The following is a 22,817-nucleotide window of genomic DNA, read 5'->3' on the forward strand; positions in this document are numbered from 1 at the left end:
TTTTGTTTTGCTGTCGATGGACAGTACCACTCGCTTTCTTTTCTGTTCATTTGATGACATGATGAAATGTTGCGCTCAACACTTCCGCACAACACAACGGTATAATCCATCAGAATGCAGATCACTGTTACAATACATAAAATTATCACCACCTTCACGCTTCAACAACGTACACTAATGGACTGTCTCCATGCGCCGGGTAATCTCTGTGGCACGGCGCCGTGCTGTGCGCGGGAGTGTACAGTCGGGTCATGCGGACATGGAATCGCGCACCAGTGTATAATCTATTCACGTAACATGGAAGACAAAAATATTATGTACATACGTATGTAAGTACTAGTATTTTTTTTTAAACTTTCTGTGTATATAAACGCAACTGAGTCAAAGTACTTTGACCAACATACATTTTGCAAATTATTTTAACATTTACATACATTTTGAATCATTGGTTATATGTAACTAAAAAATTGGACTTAATGGACATAAATCGCGGTTAATCCGCGAATCGGATGATCGAGTCGCGGATAATCGGGGTTCTACTGTACTTGCTTTAAATTTCAATAAACAAGGTGCTAAAATTCCAAAATTTAAGTTTTTGATTTACATAAAAGACTGTGAAATGGAATAAATTAAATAATACACAACCAGGTAAGAATTTCACTGTAATTCCACCTGCAGTTTGATTAGAGATCTTTTGGCTTAAGGCATCATAACTATGACACCTTATTGTTATGATGGCCTCCTTATGATGGTGAGCAAAAAAATAAATTATGTTCCTTGTCATGATTTGTGCCATGCTACTACTTTCTATAATTTTCAGTAGTTGGTGTAACTGGCACTTCAATTTATTTATTTTGTGGAAGCCTTATGGTCTATTTACCATGGCAACACACTTGATGGCTGATCAACAAGCACAAAATACTAATGTTTTAACATTTTTAATTAGGGTTGTTTCAATACCTCCTTTTCTGATACTAATTCCAGATACCCCGATAACCATGTGTAAAATAAATATTGTGCATTCATAAAAGCTAACCTGAGTGCCAACTTTTAATTTTTTTTTAAAGTACCGTAAAATGGGGTGAATGGGATCAATTTGAAAACTTGTTGGAGTTGTGTGCCTTTATTTTAATCTTGGAGGACATTATGAAATGTTCATTGTAATTGTCTAGGCCTCTATTTTAAGGCACATGTGGTAAAAGTCACGAAATGACTAATTAAATAATTAAAAGATAATAAAAACATGCCTGATCCTATTCACCCTCCAGTCGGGGTGAATAGGATCACATATTTGTTTTGCCTAGTAATCTGTTTTCTGGCACGCATGGGGTGGATAGGATCACTTAGAATGTGTTTAAAAACATTGTTTGTGCAATAATGCATTGATATTTTTACAAAAAATTACAATCATCATTGCTAACTAGGAAAAAATTACAAGAAAAATCATGGAATAAATCAAAATATTACCTAATTTTATTTTTTCATGTATAAGTTTTTTGTTAAGTACCCATATAACTAATGTTATTCCCATGAAACATTATACCACAAGAAAACTTATTATTTTCATTCCATAAAAACAATTTTATAATTTAAAAACTACTATCAAATACTACAATCAAAGTTAACAGTTACTGGTTACACTATATAAATAATTAATTGAAACATAGGTTTTTGACAATTATTTTCAAGAAAGTAATTTTTTATTTCCAAAAAACTAATTATAAGCAAGTTTATAGAAAACTTATTTATTAGGTAAACATCTTTATTTCTATTCTTGTTGTTAAACAGTGCCCAATTTGTTAATTTTTATGATATTCCTTTTAAAATGTAGTAAAAATAATTCAATAAAGATAAAAAATAGCAAGTATTTTTCAAAATTCAAAGTTCTGAGTAAATTTTTTCGATACCTCTGATACATGTGCCAACATCTTGGTCGATATATTGGTATCCCCCACAATCTGAATATCAGTCGATATCCAATACCATCGGGTATTCAAATAGCCCTATTATTAATGATTTGCAAACATAACTATTGTAGCATTTCCAGTTTTGAAATAGCAAATGTGCAAATGCATATGCTACATAAAAATTGCTCTTGAAATATTTTAAGTAAGATTCCTGTGCTTACTACCAGCAATTGTTTTTTATTTTCTTTAATTACAAAATGGTGAATATTGGATTCTCAAATATTTTTTCAAAGTTTTCAGTTAAAAATAATGTTAGTGTAGGCCTACATAACATTACATACTGTCAGTGGCCCTTTTTCCTGACTAATAAAAGTCACATTCTGAATGATAATTACTTTTAACATATTCACTAATTTAATGTTTTATTTTAGTTTAGTTTAATTAGCAGCTAAAAATATAAGGTTAAATTTTTGAAAATAAAAACAATATTCCTTTAAACAAAACTGTTTTTTTTTTTAGAGAAAATTGTCAGTAACATATGTGTAATCACTTCTCCATCTTAGATTAATGATAAAACAAATAAGTGAATGTATGCATTCTCATATGTATTTACATATCGTCGCTTAAGAAACAACACCACCTAAGTGACTTTTTTAAAATAGTTTTTTTTTTGTTTCTCCGTGTAAACGTAAGCATTTAGCATCTTCTCACGAAGAGAATACCAACATGATGCGCTGCTATGGTCTTTTTTTTTTCTAGCACAGGTTATCATTCAGTTCCAGCATGGCTCATAAAGTTATTAAGCTCTCCTCAAAAATTTGCTTTTTGTCATATAGGCGGAGTTGTTTCTTAAGCGACGATATGAAGAAAAAAAGTTTTACATCACTTGCTCTTTCTTTAAAAAAAAGGATGTATTCAAAGTTCGCCTCCTTGGTCAACTGGCTTGCGTGTCTGGCAAGGGGGTCCAGGTTCAATTCCCGGCTGGGAAGGGGATTTTTTTTCAAAACCTCTCCCTGGGTTCCGGAAAGGGTGTTTGTGATGTCCCTGTCACCTCCATCCTGCGGAAGACAATGAAAAACCATCAAGGATCATCCTGCCTTGGCGAGCATAGGGACGTCAAGGATGTTATCAGCGTGGTGTTGTCTGTGCTCACTACACTCATGGGTAAAATGGCTCATCATCATCATCATCATCATCATGTAATCAAAATTAACCTTTCTCCAAATATTCCATATGCCACAAGAAAATGTTTGTTTGGTTTGGTAATAATGCAGAATAGCGACTTCTAGACAAAAATGTGAATAATAACTTAAGTGAAAAGTTAGTTAGGTTAGATCAGCTACAAAAATTATGTTTTAATATATTAATTATGTATATAGTAGTATTAAATAATATTATTGTAGCTGACCTAACATAACCAACCTTTCACTAATTATAATTTGCCTATTTCCTAGAAGCAGCTACTCTGCAAAATTATGTTTGATTTAGTTTATTTCATCTATTATGTATAGTACTGTGTGTTTACAAGTTTGCACAAAGATATTGGATGAGCTATGTATACAAAATTACTCTATTACACAAAAATACAATAATGTGATTAAACAGCATTAATTCATGATTCATAAGAAACTCACTATCATAAAAAATCTAACATTAGACTGTTAATAAAAAATGTGAGCGAGTCTTTCGGTACTCGCCAGTGATGTGTAAACATCTAACCTCGGTAACAAGGTTGAAATTCATGTTGTTCATGTTGCAAATAAACTTATAATACACCAAATTTAATGCATAATTCTTAAAAATAATGCTGAGCATTCATTTCAGGAAAAAAGGTAAAAAAAATATATATATATATAAACTTTAGAAGTACCTATCACTTATTAGCCAGGAAAATTGTGTTGGGACAAACATGGTGTCAAATATATTCAAAATCTTGTTGGTGCTTTAAAGCATTACGAATGTGATGCTATCTTTCAGGTACTTTTCAAACTAGAAGTTGCAGTCCAATAGCACCCAGTTTTTGACTTGATTTTCTACAAGGAATTTTATTTAAATACTACACATCTTAATAAATTCATTAAATAGTTGATAATGTCAGGAACGTTAGGAGAGCTGAGGCAAGCAGGTGCAGCGCTAGCTGGCTGACAGGTGGCCGCTGCAACACGAGACCTGCTGCGCGCACCTGGGTTGCCGTTTCCCCCCCTCCTTCCCACCGCTCCCGTGCGGCGCTGATAATTTGACATTTGAAACCTGACAGCTGCTGAGTTACGCGAGCTGCCGACACGTGTTTCGAGAGATTTCTGCTGTCGGGTCGGTGCGGAATGATGCGACTGGCCCCGGCCGCACTCGTGATTTCTGGAAAGCGCCTGGGCTGATATATAAGACGAGGATGCCAGCCTCAGTTAGTCAGAGTTTAGGCGGGAGATTTCCAGCGGCTAAATTTCCGGGGCGATAGTGCCGCGGGTGCGGCAGAGTGGCGAAGTCCTTGGATGAAGGTTCCAGGGCAGGAGTTAAGTGGAGTCAGGAGTTTTCCCGCGGCAGAGTTTCCGGGCGATAAATCGGCGAAGTCCCTGGACGAAGGTTCCAGGGCGAAGAGTTCAGTTCCGGGCGATAGTGTCGCGGGCGCGGCGGAGTTCCAAGTGAAGTTCCGAGCGAGGCATCGAGTGGTATCTCGGCGAAGGGAAGTGCGACGGCGGAGGCGGAGTGCGGCGACGGAGGCCCACAAGGGGTGCTGTGGCGAGTTGCGCCAGAGGTGCGGCCCAGCGTGGTGTATGGTGTGTAAATAACGAGTGACTGGGGAAGCAACATTATTTTTTAGTGCAATTGATTATTTGCCATTTTAGAATTTATTTGTAAGTGACATAAGTAGTGGTCATCAATAAAACTGTGTAGTGTGTAGTAAAATCTTTAATTGGGCTATCTTTTACGAATCCCTGCAATAATCCGTAGCAATACTGTTAAGAACACAGAAAGGGCCGTGACACGCGCCAGGTTCGGAGCTGGCTGGCGGCCCTGCACAGCCACTGGCGTCACACGCTGTCTCACGTGCCCTGCACTGTCGTAAGGCATACCACGTGCGTCTGGCCAGATTACAAGTGTCGTCGCTACCCGCTCCTCTCCCTGCACATCATACTCCCTTGGTGCTGTTATCTATCGCTGAGTGGCCTTAGGAATTCTGTGGGCTGCCACCTTTCTGGACTTTTCGGGCATCAGGTCGGCCCGGGATGACACGACTCGTGACAGCCACTCTCGTCGGTTCTGGAAAGTTGACCCACTAGTATAAAAGGATGATGCCAGCATTCGCGGGAGTTCCGAGCGAGTTTTGCGAGTGAAAGTAAGTGCGACATCGGTGAAGAGGATAAGACCGCCTCGAAAGTGGCACGACGCAGAGCGACGGGATCATGAGAGTGCGACCGAGTGACGCGAGACTGTGTGTGGACAGGCGCAAGGTCAGGAACGAACCATTGTTGAGCCTGGCTCCAGCGAGGAGTGTAAACTGTGGAACTTGACAGACATTTGACTGGCCAATAAACATTTGTAAGTGCCAGAGATTGGGGATCGGACATTTTTAAGTACAATTATTTATTAGTAATGTAAATACGTATTAGTAATTAATAAAACTGTAATAATTGGGCTATCCCTTACAAACCCAGTTCTCCCCACATAGGTCATAACAATACTATAAAGTTACTATAAATTTTCTGCACATATTAGAAGTTATGCTTCTATGGCATTACTAAAATATTAACCTGGAAGATTTTAAAACACATTGTAACTCCAAGTATATGTTTGTATATTTGTTTTTGCTTAAAGAATTTAAATTAGTTTGTAAATAATTCCTACAAACAAATTTAACCTAATTGAGCTGATTCAATGTATTATATAATATTATTTTTTAATGTTATTAAACAATAAGAAAATTATTCTCCCAGTGTCGAGATTTGAACCACGTCCCTTCAGGTTAAAACTATGTACGGGTTTATGATGCTACATGTGGGCCCGCCATCTTTGTCCCAAATTTCCATTTATCAACTTCTGTTCCTTTTTCTCTAAATTACTGCTATCAAATGTTGTATACCGAAAGCTAAGATTACACATAAAAAATCAGAGTAGGCCCAACTGTTATCATTAACCTAGCATTAGTACGAATATAAAAAGAATTTGGCATTAACATTATATTCATGCATGAATAACAGAGGGTAAACTGAAAGCCTATTCAGGACCCATGTACAAATCCTAAATGAATGCTCAGTCCCCTAAAGTTTCTTAAATAATCCTGTTTTCCAGCATTGTTAGTTGCCTGAGATATGCTCTGAACCTAAGTTAGTCAAGTCGTTTGGAAGCAGTCCTGCTGTTTATTTGAGAAAATTTTTAAAGCTGTTTCTGTATGGCAACACTTGATTTTCTGTAGGGATTAATTTTACTTCATGTCAAAATTTACAGTATTGGTTAAATGGAAATATAAATCTAGGAGTACGTACATAATTATATGGAATTTTTAATAATTTAGTTATTCTTGTACAAACTGAACTTAGCATCACTATTTTCCTGGCATTCACTGCTTCAATAACTATCAGTACTGTTAGGTTGTATCTTTCCTATGTACAAAAGAGGATATCAAACATGTATACTCAATAATATTCTCACAATTTTCATACAAAAAAGGGATATATGTTAAAGTCGTTAAACTAAGTAATTTCAGCAGGCCCAAACATAACCAGAAACAATTTGAATTGAATAAACATTGGAGATAAGCTGTAGGCCTATATATAGTCTATTTTTGTTTTTGATCTCTGAAAAAAAAATTAAGTCAATCTTTAAAATCTGAACCTACCTACGTTGATCTAAATAGACAAAATTACTAGCATGCAAAGAACAATTTGGGTTAGGTCATGAGAGATTAACATACCAATACCCGAACATTCACTGTCAATATTTACTTTCTAGATAAATACATATTAATTATTCCATATTTACTTCGCAATACAATCTGAAGTTAAATCTTATCATAGTTAGACATCTAACCATTTGTCCAATGGTCCAATAGCCTATGAAAATACCTCGTGAAAATACATTAAATATAGAGCACAGATATCTCGTAATTGTGTGAAAAGATGTGAAAATCTTGTACCTAATTATATTTATAAAACATTTGTACAGAAAATAATTTGCAACAATAAAAAACTCTTGGAGAAAAATCTTGTTTGTCTTATGACGGAGGTGTGTTAACTTACAATGGTCAAATTTGAGTGTCTTAGTCTGACACAAACATCATAATATTAAGGCATCATAAAAAATTGGTAGTCACAATTTTGTAAGATATCTTAAGTATGACACGTTGTTGTGATGGGGAAAAATAAGATCAGTTTTCAACCTGCTGCATGCTTACCAATGTTCCTTTTCATTCAAAGTGTGTGAACATTTTTTGACGTGACGTCTAATAAATTGATGAACGCCGGCTGCACGCACAAAAAAGTGTCCCATTATGCACATTGTTCCGTTATGCTGTGTCCCGTTACGCTCATTGTTCCATTACGCTGTCTGTGAGTGCAGTAATAATAGGTTATGTTACAATTGACAAAAAAATTATGGTGATTCATATAATTGATGATAGATATTTGATTACAGTTTATTTATATGAAAACTAAGTTCATAATTATATTTAAACTTTATAGCTAAACGCCAGTTTTTAAAATTAATTACAAGTCATCTACACGTGAACTGTTTCGTCGACTGTTTATAAAGTGAAGTGAAAAGTTAACGTGGTTTTCATTGCTTATTACAACAATTTCGGCAATAAAGGTTAATTATTCTTGCATTTTAAAAATCTGATTACTAGTATAATTTCAAGTATTTATTCTTTTATTATTGAAATAAAAATGATTCAATTTTATTCATAAAAGTATGCAATCATTTCATCAATGTTTTGTTACGACGTTATCACGTTAAACTATCGTCCGTAAACCGACTTTACAGACAACCAATTTTTTTTGCTAGCATGACATCTTAAACAATATGGACACATTTATGCAATCTGGAACCAACTACAAAGACACTTCCTTGTAATACCGCCATTTTCGCAAAGCTTCAACAATGTAAAGAACGTTTATTTTTCTAGGTATTTTAATTTATGATAGTGAAACAAAACTTATTTTACAACACATGTGATACCTAAGCAATTTTTCTCCGTATTCTGCATGCTCAGTATCTGCCAAGTTGTTGAACCAGTCACTAACGTACTTTCAGTTTGTTGTTACTTCCTTAGTAGTTTCCAGCCATCCTGTTGAATTTTTCCCCTCAATCCTTGATTTGAGATCGCCAGTCATAACTGAAAGTCAGCTCAAGCATTCATCATCAGAATATTTGTTCGCCAGCCATTATACTTGATGCACCATTTTCGAACTGAAGCTTCATTCATCACATGAATAAACATTGGTTATCTGTGCGTAAATTTTGATAGGGTGGACTTTTTTCACATTTGAAAAGCACATTACACTACAAACCATTCACTTGGAAGGATATTTAATAAATTGTCACACAATTCAAAGTCACACTATAAACAGTGAACGCTGTTAGTGTCAGACTGCTGAAGGAATGGGAAGGCTCATGACATGGTGATGAGGGGGTAGTGGGGGTACTGCACGGCTCATCAGATCAAAACATTTTTTACTTTTAGAATGACCCTTGTATTTGTTAAAATATTAATTTTTAAATATATAAAAATTAAAAACAAAAAGTATTTGTTTTGAAGTAAGAAAATTAACAATCGCAACAGGCTCAGCAAGCAGTAGCTGCTCGGATGGTAGCAGGTTGCTACGTCATTTCACGCGGGAATACCTCACAGGGCTGCAGGGCACATCTGTGCTACGTTACTGGGCTTCGCCTAGCTTGTGTGCTTACGTCTGGACAGGACTTCCCTCCAAGAGGCTGGCACAGACGGCACCTGCTGTGAGGCAAGCCCACCGGATATACATAGGTTTCAGAAAACGGGAAATCCCCCTCCCCAAGGTTATAATGTGTTCCCAAATCACTTGGATGCCAACAGTGCAAGGTTGCACAGTCCAGAAAATATAGGTTAAAATTCCATCTGGCCTCCCTGACTTTGATTTTTTGTGGTTTCCCGAAATCATTCCTGGGAAATGATGAAATGTTACCTTACAATCGGCCATGGCCGATTCATTCCCCTATATCCCTGATCTGAGTGAGTGTTTTAGTCACTAATGACCTCACTGTCAGCATGACAATAAAACCAAATAACAAATTTTGGCACCGACTGTTCATAAACTGAACCCACAATCATTGACGTGAGTGATGCCTTGGGCATCACAGCCCCCGAGAAAACCCTTGAGAAGCAACAAACAATGTGCACTCGAACAGAGGAAAAGGTACCACTAGAACCACAGAAGGCTTAAAATTCTGACCATGACGGTTTAAGGGCGGAAAAGCCCATGTTTCTATGGTCCCCTACTTGCCTCCGCTGGTTTAGAAGAGTTAAGGTGAAAATAAAGTTCAGCAGTACTTGAGTAAGTCTAGAAGAAGTAAGGTAAAACTTAAGTTCAGAAGTACCTGGGGAAGTTTATAAGAGTTAAGGCAAACTTTAAGTTTCAGTGTTTAAAATTTAATTTTCATAGGTGAGTGGAAAATCCTTCAGAATTAGATGAAACATGGTTACTGGTTAGGCACTATACACCATACATAATTAATCAATCATTCTTTTACAATGATTAGCAATGAAATGATTATGAGGACTATAAATATGCCATTTCTCTTAACGATACGTTATACGCCATCACACTTTAAAAGAGCTTCAAGAAAAACCCAGCGATTGAAAAACTGCTCAAGATAATCAGAGTGGTGTCTGTTTACCAAAAGCATTTAAGAAAGCACTGAGGGTGGATGTTTTGTTATCTTCCTGTATTTTGTTTTTAAACTGTATTTTTAGAAGAGTGAAAATAGCTAAAACATGCATTTTCAGAATAATTTTTAGGCATGAGATATCACATAGAGATTCTTGAAAGCATTCAAGGAACTACCAATACACATTTATCCTCATTTCGCCACCTAAAATGTTATGGTTACCACTTAAATATCATAGTTCCCTTTTCCTAGTGAGAAGACTGCACGCCAGTTCACAACCTTGCGCTTAGAGGTGATACTGTGCTAGAAGCACCAGCGGCTATCACACTTATAATCCTGCCTCACTAACACATATTTACTTATGATTAATTTGAAATAGCACATACAAGTATTTTTTTAATATTACTTTTAAAATATCATAAAAAATTATGAGCAAAATTTTTCCACTCTTATTATCAAAATTTAAGTTTTTTATTTGAGAAAAATTGGATATTTAAATAAAAATTTGATCCAAACTTAATAAAAAAAAACCTGATAATCACACAGGCTTAGTTGACATTTGAGTATACCAAGCATATTTCTTTCAACACCGTGTAACACATGTACTACATGGTATCTACTGAACAGATGCTGAATAATATTGAGCCTTACATATTTATTTGTATCCGATCCAAACTGGTTAACTTGACAAAAAAAAATAGCCACAGTGTATAATGCTTACAAACATGATAAAAATATATATAATGATATAACTGAGGTATGTAATCCTAAATATTTTCTATAACTGCAACCATGAGGGTGTACAAAAACTAGAAAGAATTTCTAATAGTACTTGGAAAATAACAGAGGAATTTCTTTGACAGTATGCAGACACTTGAGATTAACGATTACAACTAAGTTTGGTAGATTTGGGTATTGATGGGAGGAAATTCAAACAGCTAATCACTTGAGTAATGGTTCACAAACTGCAGTGACCACTTCATGATGCCTTTTGCTGGCCGGACACATATTTACACAAACCATTTGGAAGGGAGAGATCTGGGAGCTGAACAGTGGGTTTCAAGAGCACCACAGGACAACTTTCAAAATCTACTCCAAACGATTCATGCAATGGGGAATTTTTGATTCAATACAATTTTTTTTTGACATACGTCACTGCAGTTTTGCACTGTTTGTAATAGTGTTTTCCAATGTCCCATATCAGTCTGTTTGTGCCTGATGACGGGAACGTATAGCAGTTCCCAAATCATCACAACTGTTTTTTCACGGGAAACCTACTGTGTCTGTCGCTGCTGTCGTCATTGTGTTGTCCATAATATCTGTCCAGTTTCACCATTGGGTCCACTTGATCGACATTAGCTGTTTTAGGCTTGTCCTCTGTGAATTTATGTTTCCATTTTTATATATTTTGCGTTCTTAAATTTTTTTCAAGACATACAGTGCAAAACTGAAATGGTGTATGTCTGAAAAAATGTCTTGAATCTAAAAACCTACTTTGCAAAATTGAAGTAACCTGTGTGGTTTTTAAGTCATATGTTTGTGACGAATGTGAATAGTAATAAAATATATAATAAAGAATAGAATTTAAAATACATTTAACAAAAATTACCACATTTTTTTGCAGATTATAGTAGATTTGGCCATTTTCAATTTCTGAAAATGACTAATATTCTCTTTTTAATAATTTTATTTTCTAAGTTTTTAAACAACACATTGGAAAATACTATTTTTTAAGTTTTATTTCATGGAGAAAATTCTGTTGTTTAGAAATTTTAACCATAATCCATTAATATTTCTTAAACATTAACCTAATTTGACTTTCTCCAGAAGGTCTGTATATACTACCTATTATCGGACATTATCATTAGAAATTTAAGTATTATGAAATCAAAGTAGCAAAATTTTTATATATTGCCATTTTATTTACAAATACTTTTAAAAGATAACAGCAAAAACAATTTTCATAGTACAACAATGGAAGACAATCCAATAAATAGCAATACTCTAATTACTTTAACACCATTTAAATAGTATACAGATAAAAATAACAATTGAGAAATGTACATATGTAATAAGTAAACAGCATATTTGATATGTATTTGTAAACCTCATTTTTTCTTGGCAGAATGATGTACAAACTGCATATTGCAGAAATAAAAGTCATAAAAAAATTTTCACAAAAAATGACAGAAATGTAAGTAGCAATTTATGTATTAAGTGATTAGATAAATTTTTATGAACCACAGTAAATACATAAATTATTAATACTAAGTAAATAACCACACTAATTTGCAATTAAAAAAAAAAGGCTATTTCTTAAGATACAGTGAAAAAAAGAATCTTGCTAGTAAATGTAATAACTATGTATGTACTAATGTAGACAAAAATAAGCGTGTCACTTTAGTTTCGTTGTGTAAGTTGTCACTATCAATCATTTGTGTACAAAGGTTCAACAATTTCTTCTACATAACTGGATTCCTGAAAACTATAATATTATAAAAGCAATGAGCAAAAGTTATAATTTTTCTATTATTTTGAGTTAGACAGTGCTTTCAGGATCCTCAAAAAGCAAAAAAAAATCTGTTGCAAATCTGTTCTTTAGTGTATCTGCAAATTTTTTTAGGACATAAAATGTTTAGAATAAGTACGTAAATGTAGAAATATAAATTTTTTCCAGTGTTGCAAAGTATCTTTATTTAATAAAAAAAATTTCAGTGAAATCTTTTTATAGTAATAAATGGTACTGTTCAACTGTTTGCATTAATTCTGAGGATAATACATTTTGTGTTCATATAATTGTTCATCCTCTAACCCATTCATAGTACACCAGCCCCTCGAAGTAACGTTGTTCGAATAGCGCTGTTTTGAAGTAACGACGCCAATTAATTAGGGCATGATTTGAAGTAGCGCGGTCATATATTCGAAGTAGCGCTCTTTCTCGTCCACATAATTTATTTTATTTTCATACGTGCACAATGTAACAAACAAAATGCAACAAATTAAAAATAAGACGGCACTTGTGTAACATAAACATTATGACGAATCAAAAAAAGATATCACCGTTTTATGTAATAGTTATTCGCTTCCATCGCATGACGGCAGTCGTCATGCCCTCCTAGATGTAGAGGCCGTACCCGTCCACCGACGTGGGCCTAAGGGAGGTATGTTCCCCATGTGCACCGTCAGTGAAGTGTTACGATCAGGGACGCACCCGCGTGCGCCCTAGCACGTCAGTAGACATCATTGTGTTGTAAATAGTTATACTTTTTATGTACATTTTTTAAGTGATCACGAGCCTCCAAAATTGTATTGTTTGAAACGTAACAGAAATCTCACGCCTTAAATAGTGTGCCTAAATATTGTACAAATACTTCACTTTTCATTAATTCGTAACTAATTAATTAATTTGTGTTTTCGTTTTATCAATTGCCATTCAATTACTTGTCATGTCATTTCTTAATAATTATGTGATTTTTTCAAGTGTTATGTTTAGTAATGTAACCGCAGCCTGGCTCGCCGCAAGACGAGCCTATCCCACGCCTGCCTATTTCCCCTCCCCTCCTCCGCAGACCGCGAGCCCCGGCGCGCGGACGGGCGGAGGGGGCCAGTGGCTAGCCAGACTCGGAGACGAGCAGACGCGTGTAGCACAGCTTCGTATTCGCCATCAGTATAAGCGTTACGGGACTGCCTCTGCAATTGAGTTGCACTGTGTCAGAATTCGTTGCACCGCTGAACTTTCCTAGTCAGTACGTATCGTTACAGAACTATCTCCGCATACGTAACAGGCAGCGTATGTGCTACTTCGAACTGCCAAAATTTCTGAGTCAGTAAGTTTCGTCACAGAACTATCTCCGCATACGTGACAGGTCGCGTACGTGCTACATAGCACTGCTAAACTTTCGTAACCGGTACGATTCGCTACGGGACTGCATTCACTGTCATACCGGGTCACATTTTGTTGCCAAGAGTTTATTTCCGGGAGTCCGGGTTGCGGCAGAGGAGGACGCTCGTTCCGCCACGTGCCGGCCAGGCTGCGACAGGATTCTTCACGGAATAAAGGAGCTCGTGAAAACGGACAGCATCATCTTCTCCTTGCTACCATCTACCATTCCTTCTACCTATGTAAATTTCCCTCCTGGTCCCGCCCACGTTGGCCTGAACTCCACTCTCTCTCCGACTGGAGCTACGCGGGCAAACCAGAGCGAGTCTCAGGACAATTCACAACAGGGACTTAGGGACCATAGACCGAGGGATGTCATATGACGCCCAACTAGTGTGGCCGTAAACGCACACGAACGCACGTAAACACACACGAATGCACGTAAACACACACGAACGCACGTAAGCTCACGCAGACAGCACGGAGGCAGGTGCAGCCGCGCGGCGTGAGAGCGACGCAAACCCGAGACGTCGCGCCGGCGCAAGATAACGCGGGGCGGGAAGGCGCATACCTGAGACGTCGGCAAGAGATATCGCAGCACGGGAACGGCGCGAACCCGAGACATTTCAGGGAGAGATAACGCGACGTGGGAGCGACAGGAATCCAAGACGGCGACGCAGCGGGATCACCTGCGCAAGATAACGCTACGGGAAGGCACAGACTGTATTACTGGGGAGATTACGATTACGTCCCGGATCAGTAGTGCCGGCGTGTAGGATGGCGTGGAAACAGACAGAACAGGACACAGACAATCTGATCAGTTTCGAGACAGAGATGTACGGGAGAGAGGACTCTGGGAAATTTGATGTTAAAAACGTAGTGTGCGGGTTCAGTGGTGTAGCTGGGAGCGCAGACGGCATGGACAGCACAGACAACAGCTGCAAGCGGGAAGAGAGCGACGGGCCCGCGGACGTTGAGGGACCGGTAGTGCGATACGTGAATGCGCAGTTCGAGTTGCCAGTGTTCTCGGGGAGTGACAATGAGGACCCGCGGGAGTTTCTGCGGGAGTGCGAGCACCTCCTGAGGCTGTACGAAGTGCGACTGGCAGAGTGGGCGTCGCGAGTGGCGGGACAGCTCCGCGGCGAGGCAAGAAACTGGTGGTCAATGGCCGGGAGTTTTGATACCGATTGGGGATTTTGTACGTCAAGTCGAGACTAGATTCGACAACGATCAGGCACGTGCGATGTGTCTGCGGACTTTCTATTGCTGGAATCAGGACGAAGACGAGAGCGCGGAACAGTTTATCTATGAAAAGCTGCGCATGTTCTGACGGTTGGGAACAAGTGGGGACGTGAGTGCGGCGTTACCGACCATTGTTGAACAGTTGTTACCAGAGTTCCGCCCATTCATGAGGACAGCCGCCGGACGAGACACAGAGGAGTTCGTGGCTCTCGCCCGCGTAATTGAGCGCGACATGTTGCAGTGGAGAACGGCACTCAGGGGCACGCGAGTTTCCCAGGCCCGCTCAGGATCGAGGGGGGCACCGTCACGGAAGTCACGGACAATGACATGGCCGTGGTGAGGTGCGCCGACGGCGCGGGACCACGGAAGACGACCAACCGAGGTGGCGCCAGGGGACGGCCAGAGAAGTTTGCAGCAGAAGGGGGACGTCAGGGAAGGACAGTAAAAAGGCCAACAGGAACGCAGGAGAAGGATGAGCGCCCGCCGCGGTGCCGGTTTTGCTCGGAGGCATACCATTGGCATCGCCTGTGCCCCACCAGAGCCGCGTGGGAGGAGGCGCGCGAAGGCAACACGTCGCAGGCGGGAAACGCGGGGACGGGGGCAGAGGGACAACTGGGTGCCGCTCCCCGACCCGCCTACCACCGGCAGACCCAGTAACCAGCAGGACTCGTCAACCACCGCTCGCACCAACAACACCTAAGCCTAATTAAAATTGCACAGTAAATAATATTTCGTAAATACATTTTCCGACGCCTACGTGTGTGTTTAGGTAATGTTTATACATACTACGCCGTCTTGCAACTCAGTAGCAGCTCTAGTGGGAAATGCCGGAAGCTTTCGAGGCTAGTTTACATCTTGCATGACAGGCTGTGCTGACTCCTAGTCATGCTTCGTAAGGAAATATGAAGTTAGTAGGCTATGTACAGTTCCATTATGCCGCCTGTGATTTAAATATAGTAATTTTTTTAGGTTATTTGAACTTTAAATGCAATTTATACATTTATATTTTTTCTTAAATTGTATTTAGATGTGTTAACAGTATGTAAATACGTACATTTAAAAAACATAAATGTCATATAAGGAATAGTAAATGGATTTCAGTGGCGGGAGAACCAATTATTATGAATAACATGTACTCTTATGGCAAAAATGTATTTGATTAGCGCTGTTTTGATTACCGCTCTATTTTCCTGGAACGAATTAGATAGTTACTTCGAGGGGCTGGTGTATATTCAATTTATTATGCCAATGATAACATATAACTTCTATATTTTTTTCAGATTGTTGAAACTTTCAGTAGAAGAATGTATATCAAATTAGATTTTTTTAATGGTAAATGTGAACTGAAAACTGCAATAATAACAATAGTACAAAGTATTTCATTCATAAAATCTTTTAATTTAGTTTTGGTACGCTATTTGTAATTAAAATGTTTTTTGCTGGTGTACTGAATTTTCCAAGTATTGGTGATGGAGTCCGGTTTTGTTTTCTTTGATGTTGATTTAGCACCTGAATACACATTTGTCAATTAAAACATTTCCTTTTATAACAGAAAGGCAAAGTTCGTAGTTTGTTCGTAGTTGACAATAGAGCAGCACAATCACTAGCATTTTTTTTTCCCATTAAATATTAAATAACTATAAATATTTACACGTACAATAGGAATAAAATGAAATTTAAATCTAAAATAATATTCAAAATGTATGAAACTTCATTTTAACAGTTCATTACGTTTGCAGACTTACAATTGCCATAACATGTATCAGCCTTAAGCTAGATTGTAGCAGAGGCAAATTATCTCATCTCAAAAACAGAATAACATCAGTACCTATTTTATAAATGCGTTACAGAAGTCACATTGTGATGTTTACGTACACAAATTAATAGCTATATTATCAGGTCTTCAAACACGTGTTATTTATTTGAAATTTTTAAATAAATAAAGCTTTTTGACAAATTTACAACTTGCTTAAAGTAAAAAAAAATTACAGCACACTGTCAAATTATTTAATAATGACACTGTAATAAGATTTTTTTTTTTCAAAGTTACATAATTACATTTAAAAGTAGCTGTTTCAAAACAATCCATAAACAGGGATGGCATATGTGCAAGACTAGATGTAGAGTGGTCTTCATACTGCATTGTTGGTGTTTAGTGGAGCTCTGAGAAAAAAAAAGAAGACTTAATACGGCCTATTACATAGTACCAATACCACAACCTCTGATAAATGCCGGTTCTTGGACCTTATTATAAAGTGTTTATGCTTTTATGATAAATGTTTGTAAAAAAATAACTTTCATACTGGCACCGTGAAGAGTGTCCATATACTGATTTCTTAGAATACTGTTTTATATATCAACTACTGATGATATGATACAGACCATTACTGAGCTCCAATCAATTCAGCAGTTTCATCTGTATCATAACACTGCTTTTAAAGCGATAATTTCACAAGCTAAATACTGCAGAATAAACTGTGATTCCTGCTGGATTTAGTCCTGAGAAGAAATAATTGCTAATCAAAGTACATTATGTATTGAATAGCTGGTCATGTTACATTGTTTTGTGAAATTTACGATGAACTGATTAAACATTACAAACCAAGAGAACAATATGTTGCAGAAGTCAAAGACTTTCTCTACAAAAAATGTTAGAAGTGATATTTACTGTCGAAGTAGCATTTTTAATATCATGTTCTGACATTCATTGAACCGTGTTACAACATACCAGTGCATGCAAAAGAACAAAATTTTTTCTAACTGAATAAGACCATTGAGCAGATAAAAACTGAGACGATGGAAATAAACCGCTAAACATATACACTGTAAAAATACTAACGGCTCATCGCCATATTTTTTTGATAATGAATTTGGATTTTCAAGTTGAAAGTTCAAGGATACACAAGTTAAAGCACCATGGTCCACAATCTTGTGTTACATTCCCAGGGTGCATCTTGTGTTGTTCCTGGTGCCGCGACTTTCCGAGTATCCGAGGGACACCAGGCTAGCCTAAACCAACCAGATTCTAGGGTCACTGATCCAGTGTGGCACACCACACATGATGGCGTCTGTTAAAAACACATAAATTACACTGAACCCTCAATGAGTTGCTAGCTGTGTCTGTGAAGATTCGACGCTTGCCGAGTTGCTCTATGAAACCACAGGCTGCTGCAGAACTCTAATAGGAGCTACCGGCCTGGAATGCCTACTAGTGCCTCAAAAGTTGGTAAGGACTGACCATGGGTCCCTGCTGAGGTTTGCTTACAGCCTCAGGTGAGTGAGGCTGAACTCGCACTGGCAAAGATGCTCCCACTGGGAGGACAAACGGAGGGATGCCCCGACCCATGGAAGGTTGGACGCCTAGATAGCTAGTAGATGTTGGATAGGTCCTAGGCCAGACCGCGGGCAGTCTGCGTGATTGAGGAGTCCCACTGGGATAGGTGCTACTCAGTAGCTCATGTGGGGAATCCACTTGCTCCAACTTGTAGTCAACTGAATGGGTATGGGTGGTACCGATGCCGGGATGGGTGTCCTTGGCCTGTCGGCATAGCCTGTCCTTTACCGCCTCCTAATCGGGATGAAACGGGGTAACCATTTCCCCAAGGCTTATCAGGAGCATGTGTCGCCTGTGATACAACTGACAGTTGCAGATGCACAAAATTTGCATCAATATGATGAAACTACTGTCAACCACTGGCATGCTGCAAACACTTTTGTGCTTTTATTGCAATATGCTCATTACACACATTTGATCAGACAATTCAAAGCCGTACCCACATAAGAGGATTTGCATAAAACACACTAACATATTTTCGTCAGCAGTCCATGTGGCTTTTTAAAACTGGTGAGTTAAGCTCAGGTAACTTAGGGTCATGTAGAGGTTGAAAATTAAAAAAAGTATTTATGACGAATTATAACTACCACAAGGTTACATCTTACAATGCTACAAAAATTGATGGCACTCTACGAGCCGTGTTCCACAATGGGTCATGATCTGCTGAAAACTGCTGCCAAACACACAAAGAGAAAGGACTGAAGCTGGGATGTCCTGCCAGCGAAGCCAGCTACTTCTAGGGCAGTATGGTGCCAGAAGGTACGATGTCAAAAGAAAGTTCCTTCTGGAATATAGGCATAGGTGTTTGCTAGTTGGAAGAAACTGAATTAATGAACTGGGGGAAAATGAATGCTACTACGAGAATATTCAATTGCATAGGCAAAGTTGTAATCAATAAATTCAAAATAGGGACAGAGTGCCAACATATTTGTTCCACAACAGATCACTGCATATAGATAGATAATGATATTAGTAACATACAATTACAATTTTGGTGATAAAACCAAGTTCTGTGATGACTATAAAATCATTAAGATACTGAAATACAAGCAGTACAAAAGTGGAAAATGTTTTGGAACAACAGCTCTTTTTGGAGGTTTTTGCTTGCCTTCTACAATGTCTGTATTTCACTTGCAGTGTGGTAGTACGTAGTATATTAGATAAATTGTTTAGAGTCACATGTAGGCATCACTTTTACAGTATCAACTACAAACTATGAATGATACATTTTGTATGGCATACAAAATAAAATTATAATTTTAAAATTTTCACTAAAAATACATCTAAGGCAATTTTTTTTGGATGCTTTAGGCTTTAAAATTATTTTCTACAACTTTTTTTTTTAAATAACATGTAATACTATCAACAGTAAAAATCTATTGATTTAAAAAAAAATAGGTTCATATTTATAAATACAATATGAAAAAGCAATAGTAGGTGATAGATACTTTGCTAATAAATTTTCTAACAATGATACTTTGATACAGCTAAAATGTTACAAGAATTTTTGGAACTTGTAATTGAATACTTTCACAATTATACAGTATTCTTCTCAACATTGCATATTATTACATTTTAAGTATGCAAAACTATTAAAACCAAAATTTGTACCATATACTTTGGAACATTTTTTTCTATTCTTTAATTATTTTTATTTGTACTCAATGACTTCTTATCGACAGCAAAGTCAGAGATGGGACAATGGGATGAAAATTATTTTTTTGCAAGCCAAAACACTTAACATTCTAATCAAATGTGGAATCTTGTTCATTACAGTAGTATTAAAAATTTTAAAAAATTGAAAAAGGATTTTTTTTTTGTTAAAAGTTTTAAATTTTACAAAGCAGCACATAAAACTAGTTTTAAAAATTGTTAGACATTATGCTCACTTACGACTAAAAACTAAGTCAAAAGAGATATTACGAAAATTTTACAGGAACAGTCCTTAAATAACAGTAATGACAAAGAAATGAAATAACCAACATGGTGCCGTAATTGAGCCGTAAGCCAGATCTCGCTTGAGAACAACTATGGAAGCACAAGAAGCAAGCAGCATGTGTTTCTTTACCCACAGAAAAATATTTTAATCATACTATGCAGTATGACCTCATAAAACATTATTCGAAGGGTTCTGCAATATTTATGCCCTTCAAAGTACATGTGTCCATTAAGGCTAATTTTTAAGTCATCAATGCAATAGTACAAAGACTTGTCTCTTGAGTATCACACAATTTTTACATTTTGAAATATAATGTAAATTTTATTAAAATTTCCTTTAAACTCCCACTTCTAACATGCTAACATATAGGCTATACACACACTATGACAGTAAAAATTAGCCAGTTAACATAGCTTTAAAAAAATTCTAGTAATATTTTTCAATGCAAATAATTTAATTACACTATAAAATATATTTTAACCCATATTTCTGCTTGTAATAAAAATATTCAATCCACACTGAACCACGTTTTTCTGGTTTCAAAAAACACAATGTGAGTCATTGATATAAACAGACTATATTTTAAAAATTAAAGATAGTTGAGCAAACATAACAAATTCATGGACCCTATGTATTTAGTACAATTGAAATACATAGTTCTCTGACATCAGCAAAGGAATGTTAATGCTTTATGACCACTGTCACACTAAAATCTGTTGACCTGTAATACTTATAACTGGTTACAATTTTCATTTGTGAGTATGAACAAATGAAATACTTTATTGAAACATCACCGACATTCAACATTACATAATGAAACAAATGTGAAATATAGTGTTCTGAGAAATAGTATGTTAACATATTCATAAAAAAATAGTTGTTCATATGAGTATAGAATAAAAATTTTACAATGAAAAGGTTCATGTGGTCATCATGCTGTAAATAAATGACACAACAAACACTAGGAATGAATTACTTGAAAATTAAGTACTTAAAATTGCAGTCTACGTTCTATAATGATCCTAAATCTGACTTAATACATTTAGTTTGTATAAAACCTTACATTCACATACTTTTCTAATGTAGATGCAAAGAAAACCACTCACGGGATCATAATTATTTTGCTGAGTGAAAATACCTCACCATTGTTTACCCATATTCCAAAAATGTGGGAATGTTTTGTGACATAGACATGTAAATGACTGTAATTCCTAAACAGAAATAATGCTTGGTCAAATAAATAAGTGATAAAAATAAAGGAACAATAACAAGAGACTTACATATTGTAAGGCCCATGTTTCACAATAATTTGTTCTAACTATCGAGAGGATGGTCAACATCAAAGCTCTTCCTTCTCTTCAAAAGTGTAGTCATCGTCTGGTTCCGTCTGCGAACACAATGCTGCTTCATCCGTGCACAGTTTGATGTCTATGTTTTTGGCATCCTTCCCAAAAAGCCTCAAGATATTGTCCTCAAACTCTTCCACTATGCCTTCACACTGAAACAGGTACCACATCAACGTTTGTCACAATACCAAAACAGAAATGTGCTACTTTTAATATAAAAAAAAGAGGCGTAAGTACTAGAAACCTCCTCCTAGAGATGACAAAAAATATTCACTAGGTATATGTAACTTTCACGAAGTACATTTAACTAGTGGATTATGCACAACTGCTAATTACCTGCTGCATTTCTCCCCTCAATAGCACGAATAGTAAAAAGTATATACAGAAAGATCCATAGGGACTTTGCTAATTCATTCGTCGATAATCGTTGAACAAACATTGATACACATGTGCAATAGTGTTTCAACTGAACAGTAACCGTGGAAGATTTGTCTCTCTCACAGTAAATGTTGGCAACGGCCTCTACTGTAATCCACAGATAATATATTGTACCTGACGAAACGAATTCTGTGACATTTCCCACAATGTGTTCTCATGTATGTTTCTGATTTTTTTTCACAATGTTCTCCAAGTTATGCACCTGTAAAATATCTATTCCAATACATCAGATTCTTCAGGTGGCCCTTAAGGTGGAAATCTGGAATGGTTAGGTCCGGAGATCAAGGGATCCACACGCCCTTTGAGACTATTCAATCACACACAGAAGCTACTTATAAGAGCCCAGACACTTTACAACTGTAGCATGTTGTGCCATTTTGTTGAAAAAAGTATTCAGTCAAATTCATATGCTCAAGTCGCTTCACAATTCATTGAAGGCGAGTCCATAAACCTGGCTGTTCACTGTTTTGTCGAACAAAATGGGTCAAACAATTGAAGACGTGTTAAAATACTGATAACATTCTCTTGAACAGTGATAGGCAGATTTGTATTTGTGAATATGAATACAAATGTAATAATAAAATTTATTTTTTATGAATACAAATACCAGTGTAAACATTAATATATTCATATTTGTACGTGTGAATATGAATACAGTTGTATTTATATTTTGGTGTGAATATTCATATTTGCATATTAAAAAATACCAATACAAGAATAAAATAGTCTTATATTCCTGTATTCATATTCTCTTGTTAGTGAATACGTTAACCTGCGACCTTCATTCATATTTAAATTGTTTTCCTGAGCTCTGGACCACAATTATGGATACTTCCAAACGCCCTGGAGGAAAACTTATCGTCTACATACCACC

The 22,817-nt window shown here is 36.8% G+C and overlaps 1 protein-coding gene across 2 annotated transcripts in view; it reads right to left on the reverse strand.

Annotated features, from left to right (window-relative positions):
* Nucleotides 1–2,432: 2,432 nt before the first annotated feature.
* Nucleotides 2,433–22,817, reverse strand: part of LOC134528161 (protein seele) — a 43,270-nt gene continuing 22,885 nt past the window's right edge. Inside the window, exons 4-5 of one of the 2 annotated variants that reach the window (XR_010074358.1) lie at nucleotides 21,440–21,657; nucleotides 2,433–2,965 (exon numbers count right to left, since the gene is read on the reverse strand). Coding sequence is in view for 1 of the 2 variants with exons in the window: in XM_063361514.1 (XP_063217584.1) it covers nucleotides 21,499–21,657 (159 nt within the window). In the remaining variant the exon portion in view is untranslated. Of the gene's footprint in view, nucleotides 2,966–11,671; nucleotides 21,658–22,817 lie in introns of those variants that run through there. The other variant, XM_063361514.1, reaches the window with a different exon arrangement.

The sequence above is a fragment of the Bacillus rossius genome, chromosome 1, assembly GCF_032445375.1.
Source record: "Bacillus rossius redtenbacheri isolate Brsri chromosome 1, Brsri_v3, whole genome shotgun sequence".
NCBI classification, from domain to species: Eukaryota; Metazoa; Arthropoda; class Insecta; order Phasmatodea; family Bacillidae; genus Bacillus; species Bacillus rossius.